The sequence below is a fragment of the Elgaria multicarinata genome, chromosome 9, assembly GCF_023053635.1.
Source record: "Elgaria multicarinata webbii isolate HBS135686 ecotype San Diego chromosome 9, rElgMul1.1.pri, whole genome shotgun sequence".
Taxonomy (NCBI): Eukaryota; Metazoa; Chordata; class Lepidosauria; order Squamata; family Anguidae; genus Elgaria; species Elgaria multicarinata.
In genome coordinates this window covers 36,389,977-36,413,216 of record NC_086179.1, presented here as the reverse complement: position 1 = coordinate 36,413,216, position 23,240 = coordinate 36,389,977, and the positions used below count along the sequence as shown (strand labels likewise).

Here is a 23,240-nt window from a genome sequence, read left to right as displayed (position 1 = left end):
AGAGTTGTAGTAAACAATAAGGAGGGAAAGAGAATGCAAACAGGCATAGGGAAGTGTAAACAGGCACTGGGTAGGGTGAAGCTAAACAGGAGGCTTCTTCTTCGGTGCCACTGTCCATAATGGTGCAAGAGCCTTCTCTGTTGTAGCCCCCTGTCTGTGGAATGCCTTTCCCTGGGAGATCTGCTTGGTGTCCTCAGTGTATACATTTAGATGCCTCTTCCAGCAGATATTTAATCTTCAATCTGTTCTCCATGTATTAACTTTTCTGCTTGCTCTTTAATATTTTAATCATTTTAATATTTTCATTGTTGCATTTATTGCTTTTAGTTTATTTATTTATTTATTTATTACATTTTTATACCGCCCAATAGCCGAAGCTCTCTGTTAAATAGTTGTTATTTTATTGTTGTTTTATTTTGTTTTGTTTTTTATATTTGTAAATTACCTATAGAGCATTTGTCGGTTGATCAGTATATAAATTTAATAAAAAATAAGTTGTAAAAACATATTCAGCTGAACAAGTGAAGAATGTGGGAAGTGCAGGGGCTGGAGCCGAATTGTAACAGGCTGCTGGTGGCAGGGCTGGCATGTACACTCCTCCCATCTCCATGCGCTCATCTTGAACTCCTAAATACAGGTTTACAAAACTCTGATTGTGGTTTGGAAGGCAAATGCTAATCATAGCTTAGGTGTCATCATGGCAAATGGTGGTTAGTGCTGAATGGAGAGGGAAACAGAGGGCATGTCTAGACTGGGGGGTGGAGGGAGAAGATGATTGCGAGATCCTCCCCCTCACTGCACGTGGCATCCCAGGAGGAAGAGGACATTGCCCCCACCATTTTGTTTTTGTTTTGTTATCGAAAATGAGCACGGGAACGCTCCAGTGAAAAAGGTAATTTTTTTGTTAAAAAGCCCCCTCTTGCTCCCCCACCCCACCCCTGATGGGCATGGAGCTCCTGAGGAGCTCTGTGCCCCATGCCCGGTTCCCGGCTCATTGCGGTTACTTGTGAGGAGACAGGACAAAGCGGGACAACTGCCCATGCGTCCTGTGGTCTCGGGATCATCCTGGGACCATGGGAAAAACTGGGACAAAAGTGTAGGGCAATATACCAGGGAAATGCAGGGATCTTCCCTCCCTGCTCCCAGGATCCCCTGTACATCATGTGGATGCACAGGGACAGTCCTGGGATGATCCCCAGGATATCGCTCTGTCTAGACATGTCCAGAGAGAGACACTGGGGAAAAGTGAGGGAGCGAGATTGTGCCTCATTCAAGAGGTCATGTGAGGGCATGAATTACCATCCATGGTTTAACCAGATTGGAGTTTTATCAGTATTTTGTTAAATTAAAAATTGTATTTTAATATAGTGTTTTTATTCTTTTATTCTATTTGTTGTACACCATTCTGAGATCTTTTGAATGGGTAGCAGTATATAAATATTGTAAATAAATAAATAAAAAATTCAAGATGACCCAAGCCATGGTTTCGAGGATGATCTGAATTGAGATACAAGCCCCAAGCCAAATCCAATATCTACACATTGGGAAAAAGATGTTGAGAAAGGCCATAGTAAGAGTTCAAGTTTTTATCAATTTTTCTCCCCCAAGCAGTATACTGTACACATAGTTAGAACTAAAATAGACAGCAGATGCATGCCTCGTACAGCAAATGGGGAATCTGGTGCTATGCCAGTGTATGGAATCATTTCACATACTTATTTCCTAACATCTGACAGCAATGCTTCCCATAATATTGAATCCAAACTTAAAACTGTAGAAGTAAACCTGCAGAAACCAAGATTAGTAAAAATCAAAATGGAATGAACAGTCTTAAAATATGACAGCACTATTTTAAACAACAGGGTCACCTGCTGTAACACAAATAACAATACTATGGGAAGCTTCACCCATGATATGTTTCAGATGTATGCCAAAGATGTGGTAAATGCACATCTGAAAATGTAATAGGAAGCCAAGAATTAAATATTTGTTAAATACATAGTAAGCTGCTTTGGGAGAGCTTTGCTCTGAAAGGTGTTGTAGAAATACCAGAAATGAATAAATAAAACATGTATCATAAAGGTACACTAGGCAGTCAGGATAGGCTGCACTTCTTGCTGTGTAATGTGTGAAATAGTTCTGAGGCTGAGCTATAACTTTCAAAGGGCATATTTGTAGCATAAACTAGACTCACATTGTTTGAAATTACAGAGCAGAAGGATTACAGATCTGTAGGGCCTCAGTAGTGGTGCTGGTGCCAATGCTAAGGTGATCTGGGCAGCCAATCAGAGCTCTTAACACTGCCCCCTCCGGGTAGTTGTTAGCCTGGTTGGTATGACACCTGTTTGAACAGCAGGGGCAATTTGGGGACACACGTAGGAGGTTGCTAAGCAACATCTGAAATGGGGGAGGGCATATGTGGTTAATATGCATATAATGGGAAATTCTAATCAAATATCCAGTTTGGTAGTATGATCATTCAAATTAAAACTGGCTTTTTCTGCAGTAACTAGTTTGTCAAGAGACTTTTTTAAAAAAAATACTGTTGGAAATGAAAACATATTTTTAGCATCACTTAGAAAACGGCAGCTGTGACCCTTTCAAAAGTAAATATCCCAGGTGGAGGAGGGGGATTGTGTCCCGTCCCCCCCGAAAGGTCACAACCACAGAGTTCACTCAGTAGGCCCACGCAAATCCTGGTCACGTGTCAGCTATGTGTGGACTGGAGAAAGGGGCAAAGAGACATTCAGTTTATACCAGTGTCTTAAGGACACAGGAAGCTGTCTTTAACTGAGTCAGACCATTGGAACATCTAGCCCAGTATTGTCAACACTGACTGGCAGCAGCTCTCCAGGGTTTCAGGCCAGAGTTTTTCCAGCTCTACTTGGAGAAGTCGGGGCTTGAACCTGAGACTTTCTGCATGCAAAGCATGTAATATTCCACAGAGGTACAGCGTCCAGCTAATCCATACCCATCCTCTTTCCTTAAGGTGACCTCTTCCTTTCACCCTTTCTGCAACACAGTATATGAGACTGGCATTATACTGGGTAAAGTTGGTTACTGGAAGCAGCAGTCACCTATGCCAATATGCAGCACCTTCAGAGGATAAAATGCTGCCAGATGTTATTGCCATTCCCTCTTTGCATATGGTAGAAGCAGAGAGCATAGGCTTATGTTTTTCTTTAAGTCTGCAGCAAAGAGCTCACATGAATGCAGCCCCACAAATATTTCAAAAGTGATGTGAATTGGCTCTAGGTTATACACATGATAAATATAGAGCTAATCTGGGCCAAGGGATTGGGTAGCATTACTAACTGCAGAGGCTATTTGACTTTTTTTAAAACCCTCTGATTTGACTATCATGATGCTTTAAATTGCTGGTTTTTATCTTATAACTGCTAATTTGTTTTATGTTGTTTTAGTGGGCTGAAATGTGGCATTCTTTGTTAGCTGGTCTGAGTATTTTTAAATAGAAAAGTGAAACAGAAATGTTTTGAAATAATATAAATAAATAAAGCGAGCCCTCAGAAATGATACTAGTTAGACCTCATCTGGAGTTCTGGGGGCTTCACTGTAAGGATACAGATAAACTGGAATTTAGTTCAGAGAAAGGCAATAAAGATGGCCAGGGGTGTGGAAAACAAGTCCTCTGAGGAAAGGTGGAAGGAATTGAGGTTTTTTTTTCCAGAGAAGAGAAGTCAGAGAGGGGACATGATAGCACTCTTCAAATCCCTATGGGGCTGTTGCATAAAATTTAAAAGAGGGCAAATATGTATTCTCTGCTGCTCCGGAGTGCAGGACTAGGTCTAATGGGCAGAGATTTACACCCAGGCAGCCTTAACCTCCCCCGCCCCGCCACAACCCATCACAATGTAACATCATTCCAATTGGCCATGAGGAATGCTGCTGGGCTGCTTCCTCTTGAAGATGAGGTAAAGCTTACTTTTAGTGAAAGAAGGATTGTGGAACCCTCTGCCACTTTGTCTAACATGGAAAGCTGCCCCCAAATATAAGAATTTCTCTCACACCTTCTGAAGGTCACCCCAAATGCCCCCTGTCATAAGAGATAAATGGTCCTCCCAAAGGGGTGCATTTTGGGCCCAGCACTACCTGGGTTATAGGGGGGATAGTTTTTGGTTGACCATTAGGAGAAACTTCTCCCTGGTTAGAGCAATTCAAAATAGGATCAGTTATCTGGGGTAATGGGCTCATCCTCACTGGAGGACTTTAAGCAGAGGCAGCCACTTAGTGGGATTGTTCTACCTCTGGATTTCCTACATCAAGCAGGGCATTGGGCAAGATGATGTACAAGATGGAACAGCTGTAGCTCAGTGATAGAGCACATGCTTAGCATGCATAAGGTCCCAGGTTCAATCTCCAGCATCTCCAGAGAAGGCTGGGGGAATTTCCTCCTTGAAACTCTAAAGAGCTGCTGCCAGCCAGTTTTGACAATACTGAGCTAGATGGATCAAAGGATCTGACTCATGATAAGGTAGCTTTCTATGTAAGACCCCCCCCCCAAAAAAACCCCTCTATGATTCTATGATAATGTTTTGGATGTTGAGGCCACCTGGTACAATGGTGCCTCCAATAACTCCACATTTCCTTTTAAGTGGCAGATGGTACTTTTAAGATTTGTACTCAAGGAAGTGGGAGTTGGAGAGAAACATAGACTGAAATGTTAGGGGATTGGACTAGCTCCACAACAAGGGGAATAAAAGAGGGAGGAGAGAGACTTCAGAAAAGGGGATGACGGAGTCATCTTCCAGTCACTCACATTGTCAAGTTCTCTTCCATGAAACAACGGTTTCTCAGTAGACCAGCCCACAGCTGCACTCCGATGATGCCAAAGATGAAGAAGACAAAGAAGCAGAGAAGCAGAACATTCCCCAGCATGGGTAGGGTGTCCAAGAGCAAATTCACCAGGATTCGCATGCCTGCAAGAGGAACAAGGCCAGGAAGGTACAGAGGGACAGGTCATGGCACAGGAGCAGGGATGGTGATGGAGGGAAAGACCAGAAGGAGTGGGGAAAGAAAGGAGAAGACATTACAGGAAGAAATCCCAGGTGAATAGAAAAGGGAGGCAGAGAGAAAATGCTGTACAATTTGGCAGCTTCAAATTAGGGGAAGCAATAGAACATTTAGGGCACAATCCTATTCATTGTGTGGGCAATGATCATAAGCCCCCAAACTTGGAGGCTTATAATCATCGTTTGCAAGGCGGAAAGAACAGTGGAAGCGATCTTTGCTTCCCTTTCCTCCAGGGCTGCATTTTTCAATAGTTGGTGTTTTTGCCCTTCTAGTGAAGAGAAAGGGGGAGGGAAGGAGGATGGGGAGAAAAGGAGGATGCCAGAGCCTCAGGATACCTTGTATTCTGGCCTCTCCAGTCTCCTCCCCTCCCTGGCCACAGGAACTCTCCCATTTCCCCCTCTCCCAGGTTGAGTTCTTAACTTCAGTACCCATCCTACACAATGCTTTCCATGCCAGCTGTGAGAGGGAGGGAGGGGCAGATCTCTGACTCCCCCTACGACGTCAGAGTGCTGTCTCCTACCTCAGATGGGGGACTCAGAACAATCCTATAGTCCCTCAGACACTGTCCAGGAGCCAAGGGATTGTTCTCTAAATCTAATGGTTAATCCAGCCCTGATTTACCATGTTATATACATTCTTATTCTAATGTATTACTTTTATGATATCTAAGTTATATGAAGCACTTTAAAAAAGTCCACTTTCTGCAGATAGAAAGAACCCAGACTCCAGGGCTGCCGTGGTTGTAAATTTCCTTAATGTCAAAATCCAAAGCTGACCACCCACCCCTAACCCCAAAACAAAACGCAAACTATTTTCAGCTGAAATACATTCTTCCTAAAGTGAACAATTCAAAGAAAGCTTTTGTTCAGACAGCTATTTCTTGAATGGCTTTCTTTGAAACAAATATCCCCTAACAAGGAGAGTATTTTAGCTCAAAATGCATTGTTTTGTCATTAAACATCATTTTTTCACATCGTTTATTTTCTTTTGATTGTGATCAATTTTATTTATTTATTTATTTATTACATTTCTATACCACCCAATAACCGGAGCTCTCTGGGCGGTTCAAAAAAATTAAAACCATTCAAAGTGTAAAACAACAGTATAAAACCATAATATAAAATACAATATAAAAGCTCAATCAGATAAAAACAGCAGCAATGCAAAATTACAAATTTAAAACACCAAGTTAAAATTTATTTATAGACTGTTAAAATGCTGGAAGAATAAAAAGGTCTTCACCTGGCATCTAAGAGCATATAATGTAGGTGCCAAGCGAACCTCCTTAGGGAGCCCATTCCACAGCCGGGGTGCCACAGCAGAGAAGGCCCTCCTCCTGGTAGCCACCTGCCTCACTTCCTTTGGCAGGGGCTCATGGAGAAGGACCCTTGAGGATGACCTTAGGGTACATATGGCAGGTACATATGGAAGGAGGTGTTCCTTCAGATAGCCATTTAGGGCTTTAAATGTTAATACCAGCACTTTGAATCGAGCTCGGACCTGGACTCGCAGCCAATGAAGCTGGAAAAGGATTGGCGTGATGTGGTCTCGTCGGCCAGTTCCTGTTAGTAACTGTGCTGCCCTGTTTTGTACCATTTGAAGTTTCTGGACTGTTTTCAAAGGCAGCCCCATGTAAAACGCATTGCAGTAATCCAAACGAGAGATTATCAGAGCATGGATAACTGTAGCTAGGCTATCTCTGTCCAGATAAGAGCGTAGTTGGTATATCAACCTAAGCTGATAAAAGGTAATCTTTGCCACTGAGTTCACCAGTGCCTCAAGTGACAGTTCTGGATCCAAGAGCACCCTCAAACTACAGACGCGATCCTTTAGGGAGAGTGCAACCCTGTCCAGGACAGGGCAAACATCACCTCGCCGGACAGATGAACCACCTGCTAACAGTACCTCCGTCTTTTCTGGATTGAATCTCAGTTTGTTAGCCCTCATCCAGTTCATTACCAGGCACTGGTTCAGAACAGCCACTGCCTCACCTGGGTTTGATGAAAAGGAAAGGTAGAGCTGGGTATCATCCGCATATTGATAACACCTCAGTCCACATCTCTGGATAACCTCCCCCAGCGGCTTCATGTATATGTTAAACAGCATAGAGGATAAAATAGAGCCCTGTGGAATCCCATGGCTTAGGTGCCATGGCACAGAGCAATAATCCCCCAGCACCACCTTCTGGAATCGGCCATCCAAGTAGGAGCGGAACCACTGCATCGCAGTACCTCCTACTCCCAGCTCAGACAGCCTATCCAGAAGGATACCATGGTCGATGGTATCGAAAGCCGCTGAGAGGTTCAGGAGAACCAACAGGGTCGCACTCCCCCTGTCCCTCTCTCGGCAAAGGTCATCCCACAGGGCGACCAAGGCAGTTTCCGTTCCAAAACCAGGCCTGAAACCCGATTGAAATGGATCTAGATAACCCATTTCATTCAAGAGTGCCTGGAGTTGTCCTGCAACCACCCACTCAAGCACCTTGCCCAGGAATGGGATATTAGCCACCGGCCTGTAGTTGTTAACATCCTCCGGTGCCAAGTTAGGCTTCTTCAGGAGTGGTCTAATTACAGCCTCTTTTAAAGAGGCTGGCACCACTCTCTCTCTCAAGGAGGCATTTACAACCTCCTGGACTCAGCTGGCGATCTCCTCCTTATTTGTTGTAATGAGCCATAAGGGTCAAGGGTCACGCACACAGGTGGTCGACCGGACTTGGCCAAGCACCTTGTCCACATCCTCGGGCCTTAATAACTGAAACTCATCCAATAAAACTGAACTGGACGGCGCTCTGAACGCCTCTACTAGTGGAGCTGCATTAAGTGTGCTGTCCAATTCATGACGAATCTGAGTGACTTTATCTTCAAACCTCAATAGAAAGTGATCTGACCATGATAAGGGGGTAGATGTTAATTCCCCCACTTTCAGATCACCATCCTCCTGCCCAGTCGAGAAAACCAAGTCAAGTGTGTGTCCCTTTGCATGTGTTGGGCTGATGACATGTTGAGACAGCCCCATGGTTGTCATGGCGGCCATGAAGTCCTGAGCCGCCCTGGATACAGGAGCCTCAGCATGGAAGTTGAGATCCCCCAGAACCATCATCCTGGGGGTCCTCAATACCAGATCCGAGACAACCTCTGTCAGCTCAGGCAGGGAGACTGTTGGGCAGCAGACTGTTGGACGGTACGCCAGCAGAATCCCTAATCTGTCTCGAGTACGCAACACAAAGTACAAACACTCCAGACCAGCACTCGACTGATACCATCCTCTTCTTGTGTGTGGACTCTTTAAAATCTTCAAGATACAATAGATGAAGAAATTTTGGGCTGACCCATGGATATGACAGCACCCTTTGCTAAATTAATAATATTCCCCATGTTCTCCATGGCTGCTTGCATCCTGTAAATTCTTCTAAGTATCAATAACATTCCTAATCCCTTCACATCTAGCCCACCTGCTTCCTCTTGTCTGCTGAGACTCCCTGCTGCATGGGTCCAGGGAATTTCATGTTACAAGTTGCTGCATGTAGGCCAGCGTATAATTGACTAATTAGCTATTTATAACTAGTTCATTACTTCAGATGACTGCAAAAAGGAAAGGAAGAAGGAAAGATAAGATTAGGATTCAGTGACAATCCCTTGAGGCACCAGTTAATCCCCTTTTTATGCCCACTGTCAAGTAATTAGCCACATCAACTTGTGCTTTACACTTTGTCTCATTTTCTTGTGTTATTCTGCTCCTGTGCCTGGGAATAAAGGACTCCATGGGTTTACAAAAATGCACGGAATTTGGTACAATGACGGATTAGAGCATTCACAGGTGCAAGTTTATTTATACAGGTATGGATGTTAATTCCCGTGAAAACATCCTGAGGCTTTTGATGAACAATTTGTGCCCAGCAACCTCCTTTCTTTGAGATCTGTGAAATCTAAGCTGCAAGGGAAGAAATGAGATGTCCAAAAGTGCTCACATAACAGCAGTGGCAAAAGAATAGCACTTATATACACAATCAGTTGTAACGATTTAACTCCAGGGACTCTGATTTGCATTAATAGTATAAAACTGATTTATAATCATTTCTCCACTCTCTCGCAGAGTTAAAAGGCTCCTGATTTAGACCTTACAAGCATGTGAATGACTAATGATAAAATGCCACCAGTATCCCCCCCCCCAACATCACTACTGATATTGGGTCAAGATAGAAGGTATATGGGAATCTGAGATGATTTCATGAAGATTAAACCACAATATTTCTGTAGCTACCATATGATGAACTACCATAAATGAATGAAGAGGTGACAGTGGGTATGAGCAGGGGCCCCTGGCAAGAGAAGGTAGGAAGCTCTAGTAAATCTAGCTTCACTTTGGGACAGCTCTATGGGACAATTTACAATCAAGCTGCCACCTATGCACACTTCCATTTCATTGCATTCTTTTCATTTCTATACTGTTCAATAGCTAAAGCTCTCTAGGCAGTTTATATTTTTTTTTAAAAAATGCATTGCACATAATATAAAATCATTTATATACAAACATATAAACAGACAACACATGCGCGCGCACACACACACACACAATTTTAATAAAAAACAATAAGACACAACATCCCATTGAACACACTGTAACTTGCTTTTGAGTAGGGATGGGGAAGAAATTAATTCAGTTTGCATTTTAATGTGAGCTGACTTAATTTTATCCTTTTGAACCAACACACACAAACAACAGTTATTCTCCAAATTCAACCTTCTCTGAATTTTGCAATGAAGATCCCCCATTAAACAATTCATGCAAAAATGTGTATATTAGGAAAAAATGCATGCAAAATTGCTTGTATTAGTGAAAATAACATTAAAATGCATTGTATTGGGGAAATGACTTGCAAAAAAAGTGTACGTTAGGCAAAATTACATGCAAAGTGCATGTTTTAGAAGAAATGCACACAACAATTTCTATGAATTTTCATGCAAACTTTTAAAAAAACAACCTCAGAGTTTGGGACAAACTAAACCTAAGAATGGGGAAATGAGAAACCTCAGTCCCCTAACTATCAGGAAGTAGCATGAGGAACCAGTTGGTTTGCTTCTGGAGCATCAATTATTCACCAGCAGACACTCTGAGCATCTTGCCTGGGGAATATTGAACACACCATTACTCATTCACTCATTCCTAACTTTCTGATCAATGCTAATAAAAAGAACAACAGTTAAAAGTCCTATGAAGACTCCTGCCAGTTTCTCAGACCTTCTTGAACATGCTCAATCACGGCATGGCATTTGACAAATGAAAATAGATGCACTTTTTGCGTGATGTGAAAAATCAGTTCCTCACAGTAAGGTAGAAAGTAAGCATGAATGTGGCAACTGCATGACCTCTGAGAATTGACACAACCTGCTAAATAAGTGTGAGAAAAACAATGGCATGATGTATATTCATCTCTTACCTAGACAACACACCTGGACACCATAAATCCATTTCCCCCATTAATTCATGAAAATCCAACTCCCATAATGTCCAGAATGTCACAATATATCCCTGCACTACATAGCATGAACATTCCCCCCCCCCCTAAAAATTTTATATATATAGTTGCCTGCCAAGTTTCAAATAAATTGTTCTGGGAGCAGTCTTTACAGTTTGGAGAGTTCCAAAAAGGGATGCTCTTATCCCACAATGGTTTCCCCCCCCCCATGCATTTCTTGTGAAAACTGCATACAGCATAGAGGTGTCCCTAGATAAGAAACCTGCAACATTTCAGAATGATGGGTGCAGCATTTTCTTGTTGCAGGAATTTTGCAGGGGGAAAATAGGAGAAATGATTTGGTTTCCTTTATCCCTTGTATGTTTTTTTTTTTTTTGAACATCCAACATTTTTTGAACATCCAACACCAAGCAAGCGCTCAATGCTACACCCTCCATGGAACTACAGACTCCACCAAAACTCTTAACAGTTCTGCTCTTGGGATAAAGAACTAGCAAAATCCACTGAATGATGGATTACTACTACTGTGATTACTTCAGCATCCCTCCCACAAAGCACCTGGGTTGGAGAGCCCTGGTAAAACCATTCACTGTGATTAGACCATTCTACGGAGAGCTTGTAGAAAAAGTATCAGTTTTTGTAGGCACACTCTCTGTGTCTGTTTAAATCTCAGACTTGCTGATGAAGCTTCAGATTTGTATTTGGTCTGCTTTGGAAGAATCTTGCTTTAATTTGGATATTCCTGAATCTGGATTTGAGATTCTGCTGAATCTGAAACACACCTCTATTTAAAAGCATGAAAAGATGAAAACTGGCTGCCTGAAACTTTCAGAATGTAGACTGTACATATTAGAGTCTCGGTCAATTTGGTAAAGCAGTACTACCTCTTTTTCTTGTCCTAGCAGGCTGGGAACTATAGGCAGGCTGCTAACTATAGGCAGCATGTGAAGGGGAGAACCTAGTCACACTTCTGAGAATACTAGGAACTGTTCCTCGAAATGTTAATCTGCTTTTGTCAGTGCATATATTTTTAAGATAACATTCCCATGGCTAAGTCTTAAATGTATGTTGAAATCATAAATAACTGACGATTCTCTCCCCAACTACCAAAGAACGATGTTGTCACTATTTGTGCAACCTGGATTAATCTGCTGATCACCAAGGCAAAGAGTAAAATGTGAGACAGAGACATGAGTCTCTAAGCATGCATGGGGATCTTGAGGCTGCCCACATGCACGTCTCCCAAATACCAAGGAACACGTGTCTCTCCTTCATACTTGTTATGGTTTACTTTGAGAATCATTGCTGTTGGAACCTGGCTGCCACAGAGAGCATGAAGGCATGCACCAGGGATGTATTAGGGTCATGGCATAACATGAAAAGTGTGATGTGTTCACAACTTATGGCACGTTGGCCTCTGTCATGTTCATAGACATTTCAAGCTAATAATGTGGGCTGCGTTCAAAGAAAACACACCCATTGGCTATATCACTTTTCTTTATGAGATTAATGCCCAGTGAAATTTCCATTTACTTGTATTTTTCCCAATATGCCCCCGACCAATTTGCCTGTCTGAAATTTGCTCTCCAAAACCAGGCTGAACCAGAGCTTCCACCAGCATGCCAAGAGCTCCAAAGATCGGAAAACAACTCCATTACCTCTTTATCCCTGGGGACCCCGTTCAATAGAAGGAATCTGAGTGAAGCATCTACACTGGTATTGTTGCCTGAAGTGCTGATTCGGAGATTCTCCCTTGACAGCAACCAAGCTTGAGAACCTTAATTGTTAAAGCTGCACATGTCAGAAAGGTAACTTTTGGAAAGCTGGGTAAGAATGCACTAGAGAGGCAAGCTCTTCTACTCTGCCAGGTGTAGTCAATCCATCCACCTGTACAGTAGAACCCATGGAACAATGTACACAGTAACATGCTTAGATGACCACTAGGAAGACCCAGACACCTGATATTCCACTGGTAATTCAGGAGGTGATTTTTCTTTAACACTCTTACAGTGTAGTAATGTGCACATGGTGGTGCCATTCATATGAGACACAAAGGGTCCTGACTCCTCATCGGTTGGAGCTCATTATAAAGAGACAGTGGAATAATCCAAATATCACAGGCAGCCTAAGGTCACAGTCAGATGTCAAGGTTGCATCATTAATGCTGCCTGCTGTACCTCCAAAAACCCTGCAATTTGTTTTGGTGTGTCCTTTCCTTCATTTCCTTTCTTACCAAAGGCTATTGCTATGCAACAAGTGACACATAGAATGTATTGCTTTCACCAAAGGGAAAAATGCGGTCCCCAGGGCATTAAATCCAGACCATCGGTTAATAAAAGTTGCAATACACTTTAGGGCGCATATGGACAAAAGGCGTTATACAAATGCAACGTCATTTTCAATGTATGTCCATGCCTTATCTTTTTAATTCTTATAGCTGGGTGATGCTACTACTGCTGCTGGCAGCCTTAATCAGAAAGGATGAGAATCAGAGCACTATTTGGGAAGGGTTGTAGATCAGTGGTAGAGCACAAACTTCCATACTGATGATCCCAGGGTTCAACCCCTGGCAGTGGGGTTGCTTTCCCACCAGTCCGGATTTCAGATCTATGTTTGCAAAGAAAACACAGCTCTGGAACTTGGGCTGGGCAAAAGTATGTTGGAAGGAGAGACATGCAACCAGGATTCTCAGAAAAGTTGGGATAGATGAACTCCTGCCAGATCCCCATAGGCTAATGTGTATGTATATGCTGATTAGTTTAGGAGGAAAGAGGGATCATGAATTTATGCCTTGGCAGTTCGTGTTACAGTGGAAACTGTACTTATCTCCCCCCTCATGTGATTGAGTGTGTTTATGTTTAATGTGGCAAGCAAGACACCCTCAGTGCCCTCTCCCTCATTGAGTCTACCTTCTCACCAGCTGTTATTGCTTCTCATCCTTTTTCTCCTTATTGCTACCACTTGCTTGCTTGACAAGCAATGAGTTGGTGAGTAGGTAGGCAGTGGCATCTATTGCTCTTCTTCCTCATCATCACCTTTGTCTGGGCCAGAATGAGAGGTTGATGAATAAGCAGGTTATAATGGTGAGGAGCAGGAGCAACTCCAGGGGGTTCTTGTCCATGTGCCCCTGCTATGTGGGACCTCAGCAGGTACCCAACTATGCCTACCTTGACACCAGCCCTGGGCAACAGCCTCCACGCTCATCTTCACATGTTATCCTTGTGATGACTTCTAAGGGGTAGCCATGTTAGTCTGTTACAGCCAAAGCAACAACTAACATGTTTATTCTGACATAAGTTTTGATGGACACTGAGCTCCATCACACCAGTGATTTATCGCACTCTTGCCATGCCTGCTATGTGGTTTTGCAGCACAGTACTCATATCACGTTGTCCCTGACCCACACTCATCTCACCTCTTCCTGTTTCCCTTTCCACCTTATTTTGGAGCAGGGAAATTCTGTTTTTTTCCTCCAAGCACAATAAAACCGCTCCTCCATCCCTGTGTAAAGCTGTCCTTGCGCTATTGGTACATCCCGATTTTTTTGGTGTGTGTGTGTGTGTGTTGAAGGGCGGTCTCACTGATAAAAGAGGAGGGCGGGGCAGTTCTCATCCAGTGCACTATTTGAATTCCTTTCCTTGTTCTGTTTGGGGACGTGTGCTGCATCGGTGGAATGAAGGAACAGTCAATTGTACTTTTACTGCTCCAACTCCTGCTCTCTTTCGGCTTCCCTCTTTTTTCTGCCTCCTGCATTGGTGCTCAGGTGGAGTTGCGCAACTACACCCTGATGCCTATCCACTATAACATTTTTCAATCACTCTCAACCACTGGGGAGGGGGAGGGAGCGTGGGCACAAAAACACCCCACACAGCTCAAATGGCAGAAACAGGTGTGACCAATAAAGCCGCAAATCGCCCATGCTGTCTCCCATTAAAAAAACTCCTTTCCATTTATTGTGTGGTTCCCCAAAGGAATCCATCACCGATTGCCGATTGCTAACAACCTCCCTTCACTTATATTATTTAATATGATCCATCGGGAAAGCATTGTGTGTTGTTTTTCTGTAATTGCGCAGTTTCAGACTGCTGTGATCGCGTACTGTTGTACTTGTGCAGAAATAAAATTTTAAAAATGGTTTCTGCCCAACAGGAGCCAGTTTGCAAGCTGTTAGTGTAGCAAAAGATGCTGCACCCTGCACAGCTCAAACGCCAGAAATGGGTGATAAAACCCCAAATCCCTTAAATGTTACAGTGAAAAACCAGAATGGGGGGGGGGGAGTGCGTTCAGGTCCCTCACAATGTCACTCACAGCCACAACAACCAATGAACTGGAGGGGGAAGAAGAAGGGAGGTGACAGGGCAGGTGCAATAGTGTGAGAGAAAACAAGTGAGAGGAGTTTTTGCCCGAATAGTAGCGATACGAGGAAGTGCAAGCCAGCACAGGTGAAAAGATGCACGACCTGAAATAGCACAACAATGCGCACACGTGAAAGTGACCAGCACTCGATGTGCTAATGAAACGAAGGTGGATAATGTGGGGGCAAACCAGGACAAAAATATAGGTGTGATGAAGCTCACTGCCTCCTTCGTCTGATAAAAGGAGTGCAAACCTCAAACTGGTAGATTTGTGTCTATCAAATGAAGTCGCTATAAATCTGTCAATTTAATGTTAACACCTCGTGCATTGAATGAGTGGGACAGTGTCTGTGAAAGCTTATGCCAGTGTATCTTAGCCTTTAAGGGCCCACAAGACTCATTGTTTATTATAATGAGGTCATTCATATATATATATATATATATATATATATATATATATATATATATATATATATATATATAGCTCTGGTCCGAAGTATGTGAGAAACTGTGCAAGATTCAGAAGGTGAGCAAGTTAGCTTGGGTAACAGCAGATGCCTTTTCAATCACGGCTTCTCAAATGTCTTGCAAAATGGATTCTTTGCTGTCTTCCTCTCCTGCTGCTTCAGTTTTGTTCATTTCCCCCCCGTCAGCCTTGCTCCCCATTTGCTTTTTTATTCTTAACATTCTCTCAGTGTGCCTATTTCTCTCGCTGCTCTGCTCTGACTCCCCCTCCACAGAAGCTGTTGTTTCAAAGTCTCTGTCCTCCCCTCCACCCTGTTTGTCCTTTTCCGTCGCCGGAGCAGAAGCCACACTGGCTCACAGTGAGGAGCAGCAAATATGAAAGAGGCAATGACCTTTTCTAAGGCAGTCTTTGAAAAGCAAACAAAAAAACTGCACCCAGCCATTCCGAATGAAAAGAGGAGGACCTGGGTTGTCCGATGAGAAGTGAGGAGAACATTGACCGTGCCATATCTGGCAAACGAAGCGGCCTTCCAGGGCATCAAATATGAAAAGACTCACTCTTCACAGCGAAGAAAAGCACAAAGAATTAAATATGCATGAACACCAGGTGTGGGTTCTGAGGGGGAAAAAAGTTGCATCCTACTCACCACCCTTCTGGGCAGACACATTGGGAAATGGCTGTGTCTGTCAAAGGGACCCAGTAGAGTTTTCTAGCTCACAGATTTCCCCTGGAAAACGCAGGTTGTGAGATATATTTTTAAATGTAACACTTCATCGCAGTTGAATACTGAAAGGCAGTGTGGGTGTGGGGAAAGGCCTGCTGGCCCGATGAATGGGAGAGTCTGCTTGTGAATGGCAGCAGCAGCAAGGCTTGCTATGTCAGGCCATGACAACAATCAGTGCAAAAGTCTCAGTCAAACATGGCACTTCTAACTGCAGCCACGCACCGGACATCACGCCTCATGAGCAGAGGGCAGACGGGATTAAGAGAAGCAACTCTTTCAATACCACCAAAGCCAAATGATATAACATTGTCATTTCCCCCCACTGCAAGGTGAGGAGGGGAGCATCTGAACTCCCTTTTGGAGTTGGGCAGGGTGGCTCTCCTGCCTTGTTCTGAAGGGGCCCCATGGCCCATTCTGACAAGCTTCTCTCAAATTTAGAGAGTCCACGTCTCCCTCCGGACAGTTCCTGTCAACCCCTATTAGCTTGGCTGCCATAGCTGAACCATCTTGAGTGAAGCAACCAGCATCTGCCGACCCCCAGGAAAGTGGAAGCAAGGCAAGGCTGTGAGCAGCAATTGGCATGCAGAGGCGTGCCTTGAAATGATGTTCCTGCTCTTAAACTCTTTTAATATGCCTCCTCCTTCTCACCTTTTCTGAAATCAGGTCATCTTCCCATGTTCGTCACTTCTCATTGCATAGACTTGTCCCAAAGTCAAATGAATGGCATTTTATGCTTTTGGGGAGTATTCTTTTCCTAAGCAACATGTATTGCTGGGGCAAAAACAGTAGGGATATACAGGAATTTCATTTCTGTTCACCAATCACTAAAAAATGCCCCATTTACAACCCTGAATGTGAATGGAAGTGCATGTTCTCTGAAAATATTCACACATTCCCAGACTTACATTCATGTTTAGGAAATGTACACTTTTTAAAAATGCACGAATTTAAAACTGCACAAGTTTTAAAATACACAACTTTAAATTGTGCATTTTTAGTCAATGGGGAAAGTGCACACTTTTGAAAAATGCTCACTTTTCTTGTTTGAACAAATGGACAAAACAGGTCGCAAACATGAGTGGTCTGGAGCGTTCCTTGCTCACCTCCTAATCTTTCAATCATCATTTGCAATTCCAATCTTTAAGGGAATAAAATCTCTTCTTCATTTGCTCCTACAAGTAACACAACATTTTCAAGCAGAGTGTTTCGCATGGACTGAATTTTCCCCAAGCAATCCTTCTTTCTCTTCCCATTATGTGCCTTGCCAGCCCATAATTGAGCAGGGTACACTTAAGTAGCCTTAGGTTGCCGAGATCAGGTCAAAATACAGAGGCAATATTATACAGTCAGAGAAAATTACCAGCACCTTTTGCATTGCTTTCTGCCTGAAATCCTCTCCGTCACCTTTATGGAATGCTCAGGGAGGCTTCTCTCTCTCTCTGTCTCTCTTTCTCCATGCCTTTTCTCAGAACTCCTCTCTTTCAGGGTGTATCTCTGTTCCGACTGTTCCTCCCTGCCCCACCCCCCCATTTGAAAGCTGAACATATATATAAGAATTGAACATGAAAAGATGCTACACCCTTGGATTCCTGATTCTGTGTTGCCTTTTTTTGCCATACTAAGTTTACATGTACCCGAAGAGTTGCAAATGCTAGGATCTTGATTTCAACGGTATTATTTTGACATGTAATGTGCAGCACAATCCAAAGCTTAGCAAAAGAGTATTGATGCTTTTCCAGTGATTTTTGTGTAATTGGGATCAAGCCCAGTACTTGAAAGTGTTCCCAGGCCCAATAACTTGTAATTGAAAAGTATTGTTTTGACTACCTCACTTAAAACAAATGACAGAGCATTTTGTCCCAAATGCTGTGGAGAGTAATTGAAGAGAAACCTTTCACCCTCTCTCATAAATAGTGGTCACCCAATAAAGTTTTTTTTTTTTTTTGCCCAAATAGACAAAAAATAAATACTTGACTCAATGCATTATTGAGTTAGGAAATTCACTACCATGAGATGTAGTAAGAAAGGCTTAGACGAATGAATGGTGGGCTGGTCTGTTGGTCATGTTCAGTGGTGCAATTTAGGCAATTTTAGACTCTGGAATCAAAGGTTTTACAGACTCTCGTTGAACATATAAAGGTTAGGAAGTAGTGCCTATGAGTGCAATCCCCCTCTGCACATTCAGCATGCAAGGTCAGGACTACCAAGATATTTTGTTGCTTGGGTGGGGGGACAAAATGCCTCCCCCTTCACTGCACATAAAGAAGCCATTTTGACTGGTAGCGGGATCTTATTTCAACACTGGCAACAGGACAGTGTCATAAGAACATAAGAAGAGCCATGCTGGATCAGATCAAAGGTCCATCTTGACCAGCATTCTGTTCACACAGGGGCCAACCAGATGCCTCTGGGAATCCCACAAGCAAGACATGAGTGCAATAGCACCCTCCTGCTCATGTCCTCCACTGACCTTGAGGGTAGCAGGCTAGCCTAGAGTATGCAGCGCAGACTGCATGGTACACAAGTTCTGTCCTCCAGCACTTCTGTGCTGCCCCCCACCTAATCTGTTGCCTGAGGTGGTCATCTCACTCTTCCTAATGGTGGGGTTGCCCCCCTTCGTGATCAAGGGGATGTATGAAAATGGATTGTGAAGAACCTGAAAAGTGTCTTTGAAGTCCTCTTTTCTATTCACATTTCTGCTTCTACTCAAGATCTCAAGCTAAACCATTTCACAAATTCTTTGAAAAGGGTTGCTTTCCTACTCCTTCTCCATCAGAGATTATTTCGAAAGTCTACTTCAGCAGAGATAATACAGAGGCCATACAGAAGACAGTTTTGTAGGGGAAATTCTGCTGCTTTGATCACTGTTTGAAAAGATGTCTGACATGATTGCCCAGACTTCTCCAACCTGGTGTTCTACATGAGGAAAAAAACACACTACCCATTACCTTCTGTGCTGGAAGAAGGGATCCTCTGTCAAGGGATATATTTGGCACCAAGCAACGTACTATGCAGGAGTGGAATACAGATCAAAGATTGGCAGGTGAAATGCTAGAGGTCACCTTTGCCCCTGACCAAACTGAGGTCTAGCTGTTTCACAGCATTTTTTTATTGTATTCCTTTGGTTTCGTGAGTTGAGGACAGGGCTGCGCATCAGGAGAGGGTGATTCTATTTCTGACTATGTGACTCACTGAATCTCGGTCACCCCCACCGAAAACACAAGGTTAATAATAGCAGAAACACACCTTTCTGGAGCTTGTGGAACTTTGCAGATGAAACGTAACATGACTTACTGATCTTGCGTATATACTGCAACAAAAATTATAATCGACAATAATGCAGCATGATAACATTTGCAACATTGGCTAGACTTTGCAATATTTTAGGATCCTGCAAGGCTGCTCTTATATTTTTCTTAGTAAAGTCAACCTATTCCACTTGCATTATCTATATAAACATTTCCCAGCTACTCCCATGTGCCCATGATACAATGGGGCTGGTGTACAGATCTGTGTGCTACAGGTAGAGAAACAGTGAAGATAATTCTGCATTGTATAGCTTGTGCTCTCATGGCCAGTGCCCTTGTGGAACATTTTGAACTGCAGTCATTCATCATGATAGCCCCTATAGCCATGTCCCCAAGGAGAATCCAAAAATCCAGGTTGATACATACATACCAACCAACCAATTCTAGCAGTTTTCATCTCTACCAGATGCTGTGTGCCTGCTCAGTATGCGTGTGTGTGTGTGTGTGTTTGTGCATAATTTGACCAATAGGACACATTACACCTTGTTGTATGTTAATCCTTCAGGGCAATGGTTCCCCTGCCATTACAGTACTTAAAATATCCCATGACAACCCACCATACTATCTATTTGACATTTTGTCCACTCTCGCCATATACTAACTTTCTATTTATTGATTGATTTTGAAACATCTGTAAAGAATCATAGAACAGTAGAGTTGGAAGGGGCCTTTAAGGCCATTGAGTCCAACCCATTGCTCAATGCAGGAATCCACTCTAAAGCATACCTGACAGATGGCTGTCCAGCTGCCTCTTGGATGCCTCTAGTGTGGGAGAGTCCACAACCCCCCTAATAATTGGTTCCATTGTCATACTGCTCTTACAGTCAGGAAGCTTTTCCTGATGTTCAGTTGGAATCTGTGTTCCTGTAACTTGAGCTCATTATTCTGTGTCCTGCACTCTGGGACGACTGAGAAGAGATCCTGGCCCTCCATTCCTGCTGTGACTGGATCCCCCTCTGGATCCCTACTCAATGGCCCCCTCAATTCAGTGCTAATTGCATGAGACTTTAGGGTGTGCCTGGGCACACCTGGTACACCCCTTCCACATGCCTATGCTTGAAGAGTGCTATCATGTCTCCCCTCAGTCTTCTCTTCTCAAGGCTAAGCATGCCCATTTCTTTCAGTGTCTCCTCATGGGGCTTTGTTTCCAGACCCCTGATCATCCTCATTGCCCTCCTCTGAATCCCCTCCATCTTGTCTGCATCCTTCTTGAAGTGAGGTGCCCAAAATTGGGCACAGTATTCAAAATGAGGCCTAACCAGTACCAAATAGAGGGGAACAAGTACCTATACTTCTATTAATGCAGCCCCAAATAGCATTTGCTTTTCTTTCTTTTTGTTTTTTTGCAGCCACATACTACTACTCATACATATTTTGCAGGGCTTTACAGCAATAATATCATACAATAAGATGTGATACATTTTGGTAGGTGGGCCTTTTTTGGCTGCAGTCATTCTTTCCCGCCTGTCCATTTCCCCCATCCTTTTCTCTTTTGCTAATATCTATGACTCTTTCTAATTTTAGCATCATCTGTGAATGTCATTAACAAGCTTGACTCCTCCATGAACGTTATTAATGAAGACATTAAATAAGGGTTGTGGGAAGGGCCCAAATGTTCTATCACTTAATCTGTGCCATGTCTAGCTAGACACCTGCTCCCAGCTTAGACCATTTCCAATTTTTCATTCTTTTTCAAACACAATCCTCGTGCTGTTTTCCAGTTGATGTGACAATGGTCTTACGCAAATGAAAGAAACAGAATTATTTCTCCTGCTGCACACAGAAGTGCCTCTTTGATCAGAAATATTGAAGATATAGTCACCAAATGAATTTATTAGAACTGTGTGCAAATGGCATCTTGAAATTCTCCACCTGTCCGTTGTGCTAGACCCGTAGGTCTAGCTGAGGCCCTTGTTTCTAATACAGGCGCTGGCAACATCACTCCTTCCTTAATAGCCCTGTAGCAGGGGTGTGTGTGTGTGTGTGTGTGTGTGTGTGTGTGTGTTTGCAGTGTTGCATCCAACTCCATGGAAAGGGTGGAGGTAATGCTGTGCCAAAATCTGCCCTCCAATTTCCTGAAAGTTTTCTTCCCTCATGAAAGAGGCTTCCATTTTTCGATCTCATTCTCTGGGCATTTTATAATTTACTTAGAGTTTGTGGTATTTCTGACCTTACCTAATCACTGTGAGGGGGCTGAGAGTACTGTCTGTATTCTTCATTCTATTACACATTTTACCATTGCTCTACAGTCTCCCAGGCCGCCTGCACTTCCTGAACTGAAAAGGCCCTGTGGGAGGAATAAATTCATGAAGTGTGGGAAGCCAAGGAGGCTACACCCTGTCAGAGAGATGACTGTACAATGAAAGACAGGACACTTATATATACTTCTCAGCCATCTGATAAATAAAGTAAGAACAAGAATCCTGAACCAAACTTTTGAGAATTTTTCTGAAATTCCTTCTCCTTTGAATTTCTTTTTGAAAGTAATTTCTTTTCTATGAAATTGAATGAGAATGGTCGAAAAATTAATTTTTGGCACAGCACTAGTGTTTATGTAGGGACAGAATCATGAAGGCAAAAATGACCCCCCCCCCCCAAACAGACTTAGTGCTGCATGTGGCTAAGAGGAGAAAGTGGTGCAAATGTTTAGGACTATGTTTTATTTATTAGCTTGATTGTTATTCCTGCTTTAACAGGTTATATTTCATTTTAACATTAGGGAATCACTTGGTAGATTTTATGCTATTTTGAAAGAACAAAGGCGCCCCTGCGACAAAATGTTGCAGTGTATCCCTGTGTGATGGGTAGAGCATTTCTATAAAGAACATGATGACTTAATTTGGCTCCTCCACCTCTGGTATAGTTATATAACTAGTGCCAAGGTTACTATAACTATTTCTTTGTCCAATTATCACATTTATACCCTGTCTTTGTTCTGTGATGAAACTCATGGTGGCATACACAATCTTCTCAGAAGCACTTATCTTCAGGCAAGGTTGTTGCATCATTTGCTTTCAGAGCAGGCCTGCTGATTGTATGAGGTACGCTCAATCATCCATCACAACCACATAACACCCTGGCAGGGGCACCACCCCTTTAATCCCCCCCCAACAGTCCAGTGAGTGCCACGTGACTGCATCTAAGGAAGCTACCATTTATATATTGTTCTATATCTGAGGAGATTTCTGAGTGGTGAACAATAAAAAAGATAGAAGGAGGGGGGAAAGAATCAAAATTACAGAAGTTAAATATTTAAAAACAGAGTATGTTATCTAAAACCATGGCTGGTCACTGAGGGAAGGCATGTTTAAACAAAAATGTCTCCAATAGATGCCAAAAATGAAAGAACAGTGGAGCCTGCAGGAAGTAAATAGCCAAGGAAAGGAAAGGAACCTCTCGTGCAAGCACTGAGTCATTACTGACTCTTGGAGGGACGCCAGCTTTCGCTGACGTTTTCTTGGCAGGCCTTATAGCGGGGTGGTTTGCCATTGCCTTCCCCGGCCGTTATTACCTTTCCCCCAGCTAACTGGGTACTCATTTTACCGACCTCGGGAGGATGGAAGGCTGAGTTGACCCGAGCCGGCTGCCTGAAACCAGCTTCTGCTGGGATCGAACTCAGGCCGTGGGGAGAGTTTCGGCTGCAGAAACTGCTGCTTTACTGCTCTGCGCCACATGAGGAGTTCCATAAAACATAGCCAATACAATGAAGGCTCTACTTCAAGTAGACTCCAGACCATAGGTCCATGCGGAACCACCAGGAAACCTCATCTGAAGACCTCAGTGACCAGTCAGGCAGGCAGGCTGATAAAGGAGAGCACTGATAAGGGAGAACTTCAGCACTTTGGATTGCTCTTTTAGTGTTTTGACTGGTTCTGACTGA

General features: G+C 43.2%; 1 protein-coding gene across 2 annotated transcripts in view; it reads right to left on the bottom strand.

Moving 5' to 3' along the window:
• Positions 1 to 23,240, bottom strand: part of CACNA1I (calcium voltage-gated channel subunit alpha1 I) — a 163,930-nt gene that overhangs the window by 93,750 nt on the left and 46,940 nt on the right. For both annotated transcript variants that reach the window (XM_063133554.1, XM_063133555.1), the window contains exon 4: positions 4,778 to 4,937. In XM_063133554.1, the coding sequence (XP_062989624.1) occupies positions 4,778 to 4,937 (160 nt within the window). The remainder of the gene's footprint in view (positions 1 to 4,777; positions 4,938 to 23,240) is intronic.